At 39.8% G+C, this 15,257-nt stretch overlaps 3 protein-coding genes across 5 annotated transcripts in view; all 3 read left to right on the forward strand.

The window, feature by feature from the left end:
* The window catches only part of ssbp4 (single stranded DNA binding protein 4), a 73,666-nt gene extending 70,458 nt beyond the window's left edge, over positions 1–3,208 (forward strand). The window contains exon 17 of one of the 2 annotated variants that reach the window (XM_028404116.1): positions 199–3,208. In XM_028404116.1, the coding sequence (XP_028259917.1) occupies positions 199–228 (30 nt within the window). In that variant the 3' untranslated portion in view covers positions 229–3,208. The remainder of the gene's footprint in view (positions 1–198) is intronic. The other variant, XM_028404114.1, reaches the window with a different exon arrangement.
* Positions 3,209–3,708: 500 nt separating this feature from the next.
* On the forward strand, positions 3,709–9,547 carry fkbp8 (FKBP prolyl isomerase 8). 2 transcript variants are annotated; one of them, XM_028404689.1, is made up of 9 exons: positions 3,709–3,851; positions 4,410–4,680; positions 4,923–5,092; positions 5,254–5,342; positions 5,496–5,716; positions 5,928–6,100; positions 6,175–6,252; positions 7,881–8,021; positions 8,123–9,547. In XM_028404689.1, the coding sequence occupies exons 2-9, from the start codon at positions 4,443–4,445 to the stop codon at positions 8,207–8,209; spliced, it is 1,197 nt and encodes a 398-aa protein (XP_028260490.1). In that variant the 5' UTR covers positions 3,709–3,851; positions 4,410–4,442; the 3' UTR covers positions 8,210–9,547. The 2 variants fall into 2 exon arrangements, with proteins under 2 accessions (XP_028260490.1, XP_028260491.1); XM_028404690.1 differs by lacking the exon at positions 3,709–3,851 and adding an exon at positions 4,067–4,205.
* A 942-nt stretch (positions 9,548–10,489) lies between these two features.
* The window catches only part of ell (elongation factor RNA polymerase II), a 36,797-nt gene continuing 32,029 nt past the window's right edge, over positions 10,490–15,257 (forward strand). Inside the window, exon 1 of the mRNA XM_028403851.1 lies at positions 10,490–10,647. Within this exon, the coding sequence (XP_028259652.1) occupies positions 10,513–10,647 (135 nt within the window). The 5' untranslated portion in view covers positions 10,490–10,512. The remainder of the gene's footprint in view (positions 10,648–15,257) is intronic.

Here is a 15,257-nt window from a genome sequence, read left to right on the forward strand (position 1 = left end):
CTTGCTTGGTTTACTGACATAGAAAATAAATCAGAGAAGGTTATGATGATTGTTGTTTGCTGCTAAGGCTGATGAACTGGACATGGCATTTAGTTTTGGTAGTTGTTTTGCTTTTATCTTAAACTGGGTAGAATAACAAGTTTAATATAGTATTGGCTTATCTTTTCTCCCTTCCCTCTCTTTTTTCTCTCTTTACAGTATTCACCCAACATGACGATGAGTGTGTGATTCTTTTTTTTATTTTATCTTTTATTTTACTTTTTCATCTCCCTTTATCCCAATCTCACTTTCCTACCCACCCTGGTGCGTCTTGCATTACCCTCCTCCCTCCCTCCTATCCTTCCTCTTCTTTGTGGATGGTGTGCTGTGCCGCACAGCCCCTGGGGATTCCCCTGGACAGCAGGACTCCCCTCAAGGTCCCTCATCCTGGCGCCTGTAAAATGGGCGTGAGAGCATGAACCGGCCTCCGAACAGCAGGAAGGGTCTCTTCTCTGTTCCTCCCTGGCCTGCTGGGCCCCCCCGCCGAGCGCCCTCGGACCGTGAGAGCTCGAACCTGCCCCCCAAGTCTGTCTCTCCCAAATCTAAAACCTGCCCTCATATCGGTGGCATTCAAGCCCAAATCAAGGTGGTCCCTGGGCACTCAACTCCACCCCAACGTCACCCCACCATTAAGCTGATCCTGTTATGAGGGCACGCAGTAGTTGAGTGACATGGGGCTGAAGACCGTCATTTAAAAACTCTGCTCCTGTGGCAGGATTGAAATAAAAAACTGTTATTTTAGGGGCAAGAATGGTTTTCATAAATATTTGTATTTTGTTGTTGATGATAATATTATTGTTCTAATTTTCATAATTGATATTATTCTACTAATGTAGTTATGATTTCCTGTAAAGGGCACATTTTATCTCAGCAGCAGCATCAACAAATACAGAATAAGCACACACTCGAGGAATGCACAATGATTTTCTGTTTACATGATTTTAGGTTATTTGTTTTTTTGTCTTTTTTTGTCACAGTCAGTCTCATGTCACATACCTCTCTATCTGAACTTGTAGTTTGTGTCTTTACCTCCTAAATGTTTCCCCTCAAAGAGTAATCCAGATAAACAATCACCTCAACCGGTGATGTAGTTTCCGCTGAGATGTTAGCATCTCTGATAAAATTAGCCACAGACTGTGTTGTGTCTGATGCACCTGAATGATCAGATGTCTGGCTGTCTTAATAAGTGACCCTTCCCACTACTGTCCACACTCTCACTGCTAGAAAATGGCTCTGAGGAGACGGCTATCAGATCAGGAGCCATTTTTAATTCAGTAACAAAGACAGAGAGCACTTCCTCTTGTCTCTTTTACAGATTTGGTCTGTAAATACAACATATTTAGCTTGTGTTGTGGTTATTATTTGTTATTTACACGTTGTCTGTGAATCCTAACATGTGGTCTCTTCCCTTTCATCGTTATGTTTGATTTCAACTTCGTTATGGACTCCCCAAGTGGTACCGTTTTCCTTCCAGAATGCATTCTGGTTTCTTTCTCACCAGCATCTCCTTTGTTGGACTAGAGGAGATTGTGGGATACACTCATGAAGCCTTTATTTGCTTCTGAGTTGAACTTACAAATCCTGTGAGATCCAAAAACGACCTAAAAACCTGCGTCCATGGAAGTGGCACCAACTTGATCCCTCAGCAAGGAGTCAGCGCGTGAGATGATGGATGCTGGGATACTGAGGGGGTTTAAGGTATAGAGACGAGGAACAATAATAGGAGACATTTGTGTGTATGCATTGTTTTCAGCAGACTGTTTTTGTAATTTAAATGTGTGATAAAAATCAAAAGCCCATAGACTCTGCACACAAAGACATGCATAGTTACATATTAGCGCTATGTCATTTTGTTTTTCTGTACTCTCCGCCTCTTCGGCTCTCACTGCTTTAAAGGGATCTCTCATGGCACCACACTGCAGCTGTGCTCAAACCAACAGTAACTAAACAACCATTGTAGCCTCTATGGGTGGTGGTGATGTACTTATTCATTTCCTGATATCAATGTGAACAGACAGTACCCAGAATTCAACAGGGATATCTCCAGGGTTTGGCTCTCTGTGGCCTAGGGAATCACTCTCTCCAGTGTTCCTTCTCCTATGTAGTGACACACACCTCCTTTCTTTCCTCCAGTCCCACTCCTTTCCCAATTCTTTTTTTTTTTTTGTAAATACTGTATAATGCATTTTGATATCATTGACATGTTTTGATATGTCAGTCACTACCAATGAATACAGCTGAGAGTAAATTATAAATAAATCTGTCCATGTTTTTAAGAGAGAAAGGATGCACTGAGTATTTGGCTCGTGTGGCTAAATTTATAGAATACAGCAAACGTGGCTAAATGTATAGAAAACAGTAACACTTACAGCAGACTGTATGCTGAAGACTTGTGTGGTGAGGAGGATGGGACAGAGACAGGACCGGACAGAGAGAAGCAAACAAGCTGCGGTGTCCTCACTCTGCCCTTGACTCCTTTATGTTTCATTTAAGAGTTACTGTTGGTTTTGAAAAAAGAGTTTTTTCCAAAGGGCATCTTCTCACAGAAAAAAACATGTGACCTCATATTGCAGTTTTTAATATGAAGGATTTTTATCAATTTAAGAAAACTTTTAAAAAGGAAAAAAAATACTTAAGAAGACCTCATTTTAAATTAAGAATAGATCAAAAAGTAATAATTATGGGGAAAAACTGTGTCCTTTGCTATTCGCTCCTGTAATAGCGTTGTATAGTTTGAAGCTCTCTCACTGATCCTCTCTCAGTCCTCTGTGTATATCGATCGTTGGCCATCTCTGTACTTCTATTGTGATGTATAATACTGTACCATTAGGAAGATTTGCTGGTCAGGTGGGGTGGTTATATTGAGTCGGGGAGGGGTGGGGGATTCAAGGGACGAGGATATTAATGATTCTCCTGTACCATTCATGGTCCTTTCTGATGACACGGCAGTATTCAATATGAAGCAGTCTGTCTCTTGGGTTTGCTTTGTATTTCATGGTAGGATAGAATCAGAATCTTGTCTTAGGGACTTAGGTGTCTTGTGTAGGTAATTAAGATGTTCTTTGTATGTTTCTTTATATTGTAAAGTTTCTTTAGACTGAAAGAAAAACAGATAATTTGCTTATCAAAAAAGAAACAATGCATCAATAATAAATGTCATTTGATTTTTCCTTTTTGTTTGAGTCTCTTCTTCTGAGCGGCCATCGAAATTTGCATCAAAGTATTCAAAATATATAATGTAATATAAGTATGTACACTTTTGTGTCAATATCAGCACTCTATTTACAAACTTGTAAAGGTTTGCTAATCACCTAAAACAATAACTGCATCCAGAGGGGTTTTCAGCATAAATGTCAACACAAAAAAAGATTACTATTTGATTAAGACTGGTTTTGTCAGTTTGGGATTAGGTTAAAGAAACAGACCAGAAGGCAATGTTTACTCTCTAAATATGAGGATATACATAAGTAAGACACTAGTGAACTTCTGATCTATATATCTAAGAGCTATGTCCTAAATTAAGAGCATTGTTGATATTATAATGTGACGAACATCAGTGCTCTGGGTGCCTGTGGTGTAATATTAATATGTGGGGAAATGTCCAATAGGCATGCAGGAGCTCAAGGTTAACAGGAAGCAGCTTGGTTGGATGAGGAACGGACCGCTCCGAAGTCAGTTTGATGTTGTATATTCCCCGACACGCACACATCCCGCTGTCCTGCTGCGACCGATAGCAACCTTACTTCACCAGTGTAGCTGCAGGGGAGACTGCACGGGACCAAAACAAGGCTCTTGTCAGCCAATATTTGAAGGTAAGCTTCACTTGATTTAGATCAAACGCGTACTCCACGTGATATTAATGTTCACCCACTATATTTAAAGTCAATATATAAACTGATCAGTGGCAAGACGCGATGAACGCATCCACTTTATCACCTACAGTAACTAGCTAGCTATAGCATCTATACACGTAGCCAGATTATAGCTAATGCTAGCAACTTCCTCGGTTACGGGCTGTTAGCACTAGCATGCTAGCTGCTTAAGGAAAAAGCAGTAGTTGCCAGAAACTTCTGGAAACGTGTGGCTGGCTTTACATTTGTAGCACTCCTGTAAGGTTAGAGGGAACGGTATCATTTTATAACATGCTGCATTAAGAATGACAATTGGTAAGACTGGTTGTATAATTGTGGACTGTTTCGATGGCAGCCTGTTTTGATAGATGTTAGTGTTAGCATGGTAACTTACCCACTCATCTAGTGTGACTGGTATCAGTGGATGAGTCTTTAACCAGTGATTTAGGTTTGTTGAACTCAGTTAAGAAGCTAGTCAGAGGGTGTTTCCTAGTTGTTCACTGTCTTTTCTGTTATCAGTGTGTACTACTGAGGAGTGAAAAGGAGGAAACGATGGACGCTTCGGACAACCACGAGAATGCGCCATTAGCTAAGAAGACTGGACAAACCTCGTTGCTGGACAGCGGGGAGGACTTTGAGGTTTTGGATGAAGAAGACATTGATGACGAACCCCCTCCTCTGGAAGATGCCGGGGGTGGGAAGGAAAAGAAAAGAGAGCAGTCACAAAATGAAAATGCAAACACAGATCCCGACCCTCCAGGCAAAGTGGATGAGTGGCTGGATGTATTAGGTATGGAGAAAATGCATCATAATGTTATTGACTGCACACATTCCTGTTGTGATTGTTATACACTCGCTGGATAATACAGTGGCAGAGATAGCTTGGTGCACTACTATTTAACATAACAGACTGAATTAAATAAATGTATTCAAAGTTTTGCACAAGCCAATTCTTATAACAAAAGAGTATACATGTGCTGCAGAATCTTTTCTGGAAGGCGTTGAACTTTTGTGGTGCCTTTCTGTCTCTAGGTAATAACCTGCTGAAGAAAAAGATCCTGGAGGCAGGGCAGGGGCGAGATAGCCGGCCACAGAAAGGACAAAATGTAAAGATTCATCTTAAAACACATCTAATGGACGGGACGCTTGTAGAGGAGCAGCCTGACCTCTCTTTCACTATGGGAGATGGTGATGTTATTCAGGTAAAAAACAGTTTTGTTGGTATTGGCCTATCCTTGAGCAAGAACGTATACAGTTGTGTCACATTCCTAATTCAGGTGTTAAGTAATTTTCTTATCGAGCAGTGAGTGTTACATTGTAAAAATGTGAATAGCTAACAGAAGACAGTCTTTTCACCTATTAGGCGCTGGATCTTACGGTGCAGCTCATGGAAATGGGAGAGAAGGCACTTATTCAGACTGATGCAAAATACGCATATGGAGCCCGGGGAAGGTAGGGAAGTGTTTTTCTCTGGTAAAAACTGTGTGAACTGCTCTACTTTCTTCTGCTGAAGAATGCAACTATAGAAATTATTTGAGTATTCTTTAATTTTTTGAGTGAATTTCAGTGATTGATGTCTCTTACTTACTGACTTCCCCTTGCCAGTCTTGAACCTGAGGTTCCCCCAGATGCTGAGCTGTCTCTAGAGGTAGAACTGCTGAAAGCCACTGATGCTCCAGACCTTGAGCTGCTACCTCCTGCTGAAAAGATTGCCCTGGCCAGCCTTAAGAGAGAAAGGGGCAATGTCCATTATCAGCGTGGGGACTACGCTTTTGCTGTGAACTCATATAGCATAGCCCTGCAGATAACGGAGTCCAGTTCTAAAGGTAAGATGTTTGTCAATTAGTCAGGGTATGACATTTTCTTAGCTTTCAATTCATGCAAAAATAATAGGAGCCTTTAAAAAAGCACATGTGGAAAGCTATGGAAAATATGGTCTTCCACTTTAATATTGCACTGTGTGATCTGAGATCTTGTTTTTCTCTGTGACCCTTTTACTATATTTATATGTGTATATTCTTGTTTCTTCTGCTGCAGTTGACATTAGCCCAGAGGAGGAGAATGAACTGATGGATGTGAAAGTAAAGTGTCTCAACAACATGGCTGCTTCTCAGCTGAAACTGGACCACTATGATGCTGCACTTAAATCTTGTGTCTCAGCACTTGCCCACCAGCCAGACAACATAAAAGCACTTTTCCGCATGGGCAAGGTACACATTGTTCTATTCCTTCCTTTTTCTTTTAGGTACATTGCTATGTTTAAAGTTGTGTGTTCTTGTTTTAGGTTCTGGCATTGCAAGGTGAATACACAGAAGCTATTCAAACCTTAAGGAAGGCACTGAAACTAGAACCAAGCAACAAGGTACCTTTTGGCAGCATCTCATTAATATTTGGTCAAATACATGCAGTAGTAACAGAGATGGCAGTTTGTTCTTTTGACCAGTAGGTGGTGCTGTAGGGTTAAATATCACTTTGTAGGGCAAGGTACAGTGAACTGCTGATTCATCATTTCAGAGGATCTGTTTTCATGTTGTTGCTGTAAATAGGTTTGCTCTTCACCTCAATTCTAGTCACTGTGTTTTTGCCCTCCTGCTTACACAGACAGATATATGTGGTTCTTTGTCTACACAAAGCCATTTTACAGAAATTGCCTTAGTGTGTGGGCCTCTTGGATCAGCTGCAGCAGCAGTGTGGTACTCATGCCCAGAACTCCCCACTTCAGTCCTACACCGATTTGTCAAACAGCACATGGGCTGGACACCTTTCAGCCAACACATGCAGTGTTAATATAATGTACATGTTGTAATACCTCATCTTAATAAATTTACTTGTATGTTGCCAAGAATGTAAAATATCTGAGTATCTCATCCCTGCATAACTAAAGTACAATGATCTTGTACATTATTTTCACTAAGAGCCCCTTTTCTTCAGTAGTCATGTCACAGTATGTGTCAAATGTGATCCCTTGTGTTTTTTTTTAATTAGATTTCCCTCAAACTCCTAATAATGAAAAGCCTCTATAAATAACCCTGTGTTCCAACAGTGGGTGTGTTTTAGTGACAATATCAGGACACTCTCATTATTATTATTACTAGGAGGTGCACATGTCATGAAATGAAAAGATGACGGCCTCTTTGCTGAGCATTGGTAGACATATTGTCTACCATATTGCTTTTTAAAAAAAAAATGGTGTCAGTAATTCACGCCCTCTATCCTAAACTCAAAATGGATGGATGAGGGAAGATGTATTATTTGGGGTTTGTTGACTTTTTGAAATGACAAGCTGCCGGAACAGTTCCAGTTTAGGCAGCCTAAAACTGACTCAACACAGTGTTTTGACACACAGGAGCCATAAGGACAGGATGTTACATGCCTCCCTCTGGGGCCATTCAGTGTTGTGTCATTTTTGTGTTTTTCCTGTGTATTTGATAATACAGTTGTAGAGTCCATGTGTATGTGTGAGTGCGCTATTCACTCGCACTCTGCTGGTAGTCTATCTATTTAATGGTGTTTTCTGAAATGTTTTACTAAAGCATACACATTTTTTTAGTCTCTGAAAAATATGCTTGGTCTGCTTAGTCACTCATCACCATCTTAAGATCAGATAAGTGACTCAGATCTGAGACTTTGCTGAAACAGTAACTGAACCCATATCCTGGAGTAATTGTGTGGACATGTGGGCTAAAAGGCAGGCTAATTTCCTGATGCAAGCCTTGATTTCTTGGAAGACAGTGGTATAAACATTTCTTCCAGTATTTCACTGTGTTGAGAAAATAATCGATCCCTCAAAGATCTAGCTCTGAAATAAAAAAATTAATGGTTATATTCATCTTGAAGTGTCTTCTTAAGCTATTTTTTTACTTGTGTCACTGGCAAGGAAATCATTCTTGAGTTGTTCTGCAGTGATGGGACTTTGTCAGCGTAACTGCATTTGTAGACACACGTTTGGATTGGAGCTTGCATCATCTTTATCTTGTATCTCCTGTACAGACAATCCATGCAGAGCTTTCCAAGCTGGTGAAGAAGCACTCGGAGCAGAAAGGAGCAGAGCAGGCGATGTATAAGAAGATGCTGGGTAATCCTCTCTCTGGTACAGGCTGCACACAGAAGCACCGGGCAAAGTCTTCATGGGTGAGATTTCTTCAGAAAAATAATGTGTTAAAAGTGCTCAGTTGTCAAATGAGGCTCATTTTATAACATGCCTAACAGTCTATGTACTGTCACTTCCCCAGGGTCTCAGCTGGAAGTGGCTTTTCGGAGCCACTGCGGTAGCCATCGGAGGTGTAGCTTTATCTGTTGTCATAGCTGCTAGAAATTGAATTGAGACTGTAGTGACGGCCTGACCAGTCCCATGGCAAGTGGGAGAGTGTCGACATACAAGCACATCTGGCAGTGCCTTCTGACCTTTGGTCAGTGGGGGTGGAAATGTCAGTTGGTTCGTTGCCTCTTCACTGTCACTGTCTTTTCTCTGCTATGTTTGAGAAGTAAACGTGACAAATAATCTCTCTTTAATAATTGAATAAGGGATATGTCCCTCCAACCATTTAAATGTGTAGGTTTATGCATATCTGCCACATTGCCAGACACTGTTTTCTTTTGCTGCCATATTTTACCTGGTAGTCGATGCTGAGAATAGGATTTTTTGGAGGATTAAAATTAAAAATAGTTTAAAATAGATGCAGATTGGAGCTATTTAAAAATATTTTTAAAATAGCTATTGTGATATGGTGGTATTATTGTACTTAGATTTTAAAGCATCTGGTTGTGTAGTTAAATTAATATTTATTATACAAAAGATGTGATTTCACTTCATGGTACAATGCTGACCAACTTTTGATATGGCAAAGTACCTGGTTTGGTGAGTTTTTGTACAGATTCTACATACACTAAGTGACCAGAAAAATGTACACACCCTTGCAAAGTACAACTGTTCATCAAGATTTACTACCTTACTTTAAAATGTCTTGTTTTTTATGGTGTAGTAAGTCTGTTCTTTAACGTGTTGCGCTTTTTGTAATGGTGTTAAACTGAAATATGCCCTAAAATTGTGTTTACCTCACTACCAAGCATGGAGGGGAATAAATACAAGAAAGCATGAAAAACCACCGCCTCAAAAAGTAACATGTAATTGAATCTTCATCTTGGACACAGCAGCAGTAGAGAAAGGTAGTGTCAACATACACAGTTTGTGTTACTGTACTTTGCAATATTTCTGTTGCTTTAGATGCAGTTGTTACCTTTAATATCAAGGCAGAAAATGGTACATGAAGTGTCTCAGCAGTGTGGTGAAAGAAGAGTTTATTTTTCAATTATACCTCAGTTTTTTTTAATGATTTAAGACCAATGTTAAAGAATCACTCGCAAGTACAAGTAAAGGGGATGACTGTGATTTATTTCCCCACCCTCTGCTAAAGTTCCTTTGCCTGTGAATTTTTCTTCTCCTTTAGTTGTTAATTTATTCAAATTATTGCTTTCGTACATAGTGTAAATGTGATTCCACCAAATCCGTGGCTTCTTCAGAGTAGATAATAGTTGCATAAACATTGTGAACACTTTTAAAAGTTGCCGACAAACTACTGTTTTTGTTCTGAAAGTCTCCTGGCATTCCCTGCATTTGTTAATTTTGTATTCATCACAATAAAATGACGTCTATTAAACCATTGTGTCATGGATGGATTTCTTACGATGCTCACCTACCACCAGTGTTTTCAGTTGTTCAGCTACATTAAAGCCACTTTATAAAAATGGCATTTGAGAAATTAAAATATTAATTTGTGATGAATAATGTTTGGACTGAACAGATTTTTCACAGCTGTTTACCACAGCGTGACTTCAAGATATGTGTGACAAGCAAGTAGTTGATGTCTCTTTAAATATTCAGTATTTACATTTACTAAGTTTACAGCTGGGCATTCCCAGATTCTGCGGATGTACCGCTACTTGTGTGTGTTTGTGTGTGTGTGTGTGTGTGCTCTCCTCCAGACGTTGACGTCTTGCTGACGTAATCAGATGACCTATCGTTTCTCTGTTCCTACGCACTACTGATGGGTAATTCTCGTTCCTATTTGATAGGAAAACTGCATATTTTGTAATTTATTAAAATGTAACTAGAAAAGGGCATTTCCTGAAGAAAATGCAAGTTTGATTGCTGCAGCTGAAGCATTGCTTTGAACGCTTATGTGAAAGATTGCTCTGAATTGCTGGAGAATCAGAGCAATTTGTTTTGAGGGGATACATTTGGCAGATGACACCAAAATTGCTTAACAATGGTTTGATTGCTGAGCAACGGCAATCAAACTAATTACAAAACATAGTAGTAACTAACAAAGAGATTGACTAGTTAACCTGTTGTGAATTAGTTGAAAACAAAAGTAGTAACAGTCATTTATTATCTATTGGGCAGTTTATTGCGATCTAACTGTATGAATATTACAATAATATTTGATTATGGCGTCTATGCTGTGGTGTAAAAGTGTGTTTTATTTAAAAAAATGACTGTTGAGAGCTTCATTACTGCCACTGACTTCATCAGTGACCGGTCATTGAATATTCATTGAAAAGCAACGGGAGATCTCGGTTTACGACAGAGTGCGTCCGTGCGCGTGGTGGGAACTGTAGCAAGATGGCGGCGCTGAAGGAGGAGCAGTGCTACGGACTGTCCTGTGGAAGAGTGAGCAACGGCAGTAATGTCTCCGTCTTTCACGTTAAACTCACTGACAGCGCACTGAGAGCGTTTGAAGGCTACCAGAGCAGCAAGGTAAACGGCCGTTTTCACTACCATGTTGGCGTGCGTCTGAAGTCAGTCCTGTCGGCTGTGACAGGCAGAGTGAGGTCAGTCCCCGCTCTGTCTGCTGCTGCTGCCTTCATGCTGCCACACAGCCACAGTAGCTCGGCTAGTTAGGCTTCATAAGTGTGTAGTTCAGCGGCTACCAACTCTCGTCTGGGCAGACTGACTGATGTCGGATGTGTGTAGCTTTTTTTTTTCTTGTAGCTACACCCTGACTCACTCTGCACCGTTTTCGGGCATTTATCAAGCTCAGTGCTACTGGATACAGAGCCCCGCTTGTTGTTATTTGATTGTATTAGGTTCGTTTCAGTCGGCGCAACAGTTTTAACTCTGTGTCCATTACTTGTTTTATTAGGAGTAAGATTCTTAACTTAAAAATAAACTTATCTTGTATCTAAAGATGTTTGAAGAAAGTTTCTTAAGCTGTTAATTTTGTTGTCAAATCTTGCTAGCCAAACTAGCCAGCTTCTGCCCACTCATAACGTCACAGATACCATTGGATGTATGTGAGTAAAGGCTTCGGTGATTTTAAGTTGTTAGCTAAACAGAGACGTTTTTTTCCGGTGGGGTGTCTAATGACAGTGCCGTGAATAATTTGGAAAAGTACCCAGTATTCAAGCGAAAGATGGCCATTTCTTTTCCCAACCCCCCTCTCAGCCAGTAAAGGGTCAGGTTCTCTTTACAGCTTCAGAATTGCGTTCAAGTTATTGAACAGTAGATTCAACTCATTTCTGTGTCAGCAGCGCTTTTAAAAAACGAGACAGAATTCAAGCTCTGCTGTGTAAAATGGCTCTGCTCCTACTGCTGCTGCTTCTTGCTTGCTTTGCTTCTTGTGTTGAGAGCTTGAAGTCTGGTGGTGGCCATCTAACGTTTCAGCTTCTATAAATATTTGACAGGGAAAACCTGGCAGGCCAGGAGGAAAGGGCCTTATCTCCAGCTTCAGTGGCCGTGTACAGCACGGCTGCAACTGATAAGCCAGAACAATAAAATAGTGACAGGTAATTGGGAGACTACTAGTCATAGGAAGTGGTCTTTAAACAAATGTGACATTAAATAAATTATGGTAGTTGAATGAATGAATTTAACTACTTCTCACTAATTATTATTGTTTAACAATTTATTGTTATTAAAAAAATGTCAAGCTAATATTTATCTGCAACATTTTTGCATTTGCAGTTGTGATTTTTGCTAAATTGTTCTGTGCTTATGTAGTATTGAACTAAATAGGAGGTTGTTGATTGCTTTATTCAGCTTTTATTGCTGGTGGTTTGTGGTTTATCAGATTTTGTTAATTGACAAAACATCTTAAAGTGCAGTATGTATTTGCTTGTGCCAAAGTGTTAACTGCCTTTCACTTAAAGCACTTCTGAATGGACGATACACATTATGTTGTTTTCTATTCAGAGGTCTCTTATTAAATGTAGCATAGGCTTGGACTTTTACACCACTGAGGCTCTGCTGCAGTTTACATTGATGGTGTCGGCAGGAGAGTTGGAATGTTTTACAGTTTTACGGTGCCCTGTTCTTTATAAGTGGCTCATGTATAGACATGCAGACTTGCTTCTATAGTTGTACATCTCAATGTCAGCTTATCAGTAATATAAGCAGTATAATATCAAACTGCAGGTTCAGAGATCAGCTTCGTGTCAGTGCAGTGCACTTTATTATAGATGTGCAGACAAATGCGCTATGTAATTCTGACTGTCCAGTGTTGTTGCAGCCCAGTTTCAACAGCTTCATATGGTGACGGATAAAGAGCATGCATCAAACCACCTATCTGACAGACTGTTTCTTGTGTAGATGCACAGGTGTCTCTTGTCAACAGTCAAGAGCATAGAGAAGTTAAATAAAAATGTATCATACATGTCTTATTTAAATGCAGACAAAAGTTAAAACCCCAACAATATGACCAGTACAAATACAACACAGACCACATTTATATAAACAGAGACTGACAAAAGAGATCCTCTTATGTATACACAGAAGAAAGTTGCTTAATATGAGCTTCTTATTTGCCTGTGGATTAGCTGTGTGCAGTTATGTCACTTACTTGTAAATGGCTGGAAATTTTATTTATACACTAAAAAGGCCTAATTATTATCAAACACTCTACCACCCCAAACCCAAGCTTGTATTGTTTTAAATGGTGCTCAAGCATTTTCGTAGGAGAGCCAAGTGCATTTGGCTTCCTCATAATTCTAGCACTGGCTGGCACCCAACTGCTGGGGTGAGCTGGAAAAGGAAGAGGAAGAGTGATAAACTCTTAATTGTGTCTTTGTAAAATCACTTCATGCTTCTACATTGTAAGACAACAAGACATTCTAATAGGGTTGATTTTCACATTCCAGTGTAGGTGAACACTATGCAAAATGTGGATGTAAATACAGTTTGTCCGGTCATCCTGTTTTGGTTCCGTAAGAGGATTGTGCAACAATCATCAGCAATAGTTGAGTGTATTGACTGCTTCTTGTATGAGATGTGACTGTCAGCTGGGTTCCTCTGTTGGTACATGTGAGGACATAGTGAACTGGAGCTCCTGCTGCGGGACTGGCAGTCCAGAGACTCTCTTCTCTTTTTTTCTTTTTTTTTACTGGCTGTGACATAAGCAAGGAAATGAGTAAGGCTGCTGAGCATCATCAAGCTGAAGGTTGTGAAGAGTACAGAGTTTTTAATTATGTCTCTGAAAGATGATGTTGTAGTGCAGCAAATGCATTGTTTGAATAGTGTTTTTCAGTAATATGCAGAGTTTCCATTTTCATTTTTTTTTTCCCGAAGAGCCTGATGTCCAAAAATTCTCATAATACAAGCACAAAAGCCAAAGCCTCAAATACATTAGGATTGTTTCAAACATTCAGCAACAAGGAACTGGCACAGTTATGTATTATTTGTCCTGTTGGTGTATGATACCCAGCGCATAAGTCCTGCTAAACAAGGCTACAAGCATGTCATGCCAGAGTAGAAAATTCTTTTAAAGGTTGTTGTGAAACTAATCTATAGTTGTAAGTGAGATGTAACAACTTGTATAGAAATTTTGATTTGAGGAGGTTGTACTAAAAGTTCATGGTTATTTATTGACTGACTGATTAATTGACTTATTTTAAATCATTTGCTTAGTCATGATTTGGTTCCCAAGTAAATGACTTGGATTGGTTTCTGTTTTATTGAATAGCTCACGTTGACATCCTTTCTGTAAACCTATATCTGAAACAATTTATTTTATTTAGTAAAAGTCTGGGGATGTCATGCAGATGAAGATAAACCCTTACTTAAACCTGTGCAGACAAGTTGTAGGCCTGGCTATCTGTACCCTTCCTCAGCCCATATGGGAATGGTATGGGAAGTAATGGAGCCTGGGAGGGGATTTTGTTGCTTGACACTGGTTGGCCTGTGCCAGCACTATGGTTATTTAAGGAATGCTTACTCCCCAGTTTTAGGAGATCATGGGACACTGCAAGAGATGACCATAACCACTAAGGCCAAATATGACTTTAAATGTCATGGTGTTCAACAGTCCTGTGGCAGGGTTACCACAAGTGACCATGTCAACCTGGTGTCACTGCACACAGAGCAGACTCCCTGAACTGCTATGTCTTTTTCAAAACATCAGTCAGTGCATAGGTCATGGTTTGGTCAACAAACATGCTTTGTGATTGTGGTTTTCAGTCAATAGTGGTGCCGTATAATGCTTGAAAACGATGTACAAATTTGACTGCAGCTTCTGGCCTAATTTCATGCACATCTCTTTGCACGTTGCCTTTACTTTAAGGATGGTATTTTACTCTGTGGGTTGAAATGATTATGAATCAATGCCCAGATTTAATGCCTGAAAGATTGCTGCGTCAAACCAGAAACCTTGAAATAGGCCAAACCTTGAAGCGATTTGTGTTATCCAACTGCAGGCTTTTCCATACTTGAAAAGATTGATTATGAAAGGAGATTCCTCTTTTTGTTTTTCTAAAAGTGCATTTTATATTGTGTCCATTTATAACCCAGAGATCAGGTGTTTATTTTAGCCAGTACATGACATGCTAGTTAGACAAGGAAAACAGTCTAATGCTCTACATTCAGTGGTTAAAAAAAGTTTGGAGTCATTGGCATGCACTGCAGTTAATCCTTTCCACGGTACATAATTGTCTTGCATAATTCGAAACAGCCACACAGCTATTGAATATTTAGGTAGCAGTGCTAACACAATGATCCAGTGATGCTATTAACTCACTCTGAGATTTTCCTCAACTGCCATGTTCACCTGAAGCCACTAGTGATGCCAGTAATTCCTCTAGGAGTTGAAGGTGAGACATGATGCTGTCGTGTTCATAGTGCTGTGCTTTTCCTGAGAAATGCATACATTCTTATTACTAATCCCAGCACATCTAGCCACACCTCTACGAACTTCTGATGCAATATATTAATGTTATGTTAACTGGTATAACAAGTCTTCTTGCATGACTTGGTGTCTTGAAGTCAAGTTTCATTTCTTTTTTTTAGAAAAAGTGGGCGCTGTGTTGGCGCTGTCGACACATTTTTGTCAAGGTCCAGGATTACCAGTAAAAGACAACTGTTTGTCGATTCATTTTAAG

The sequence above is a fragment of the Parambassis ranga genome, chromosome 4, assembly GCF_900634625.1.
Source record: "Parambassis ranga chromosome 4, fParRan2.1, whole genome shotgun sequence".
In the NCBI taxonomy this organism is placed as follows: domain Eukaryota; kingdom Metazoa; phylum Chordata; class Actinopteri; family Ambassidae; genus Parambassis; species Parambassis ranga.

What these genes read in the sequence shown, in the direction of transcription:
- fkbp8 (XM_028404689.1), top strand. Translation starts at nt 4,443, where the DNA reads ATGGACGCTTCGGACAACCACGAGAATGCGCCATTAGCTAAGAAGACT. An exon ending in CACTTTTCCGCATGGGCAAG is followed by an intron (nt 6,101 to 6,174) that starts GTACACATTGTT and finishes TTCTTGTTTTAG; the next exon opens with GTTCTGGCATTGCAAGGTGA. An exon ending in AACTAGAACCAAGCAACAAG is followed by an intron (nt 6,253 to 7,880) that starts GTACCTTTTGGC and finishes TCTCCTGTACAG; the next exon opens with ACAATCCATGCAGAGCTTTC.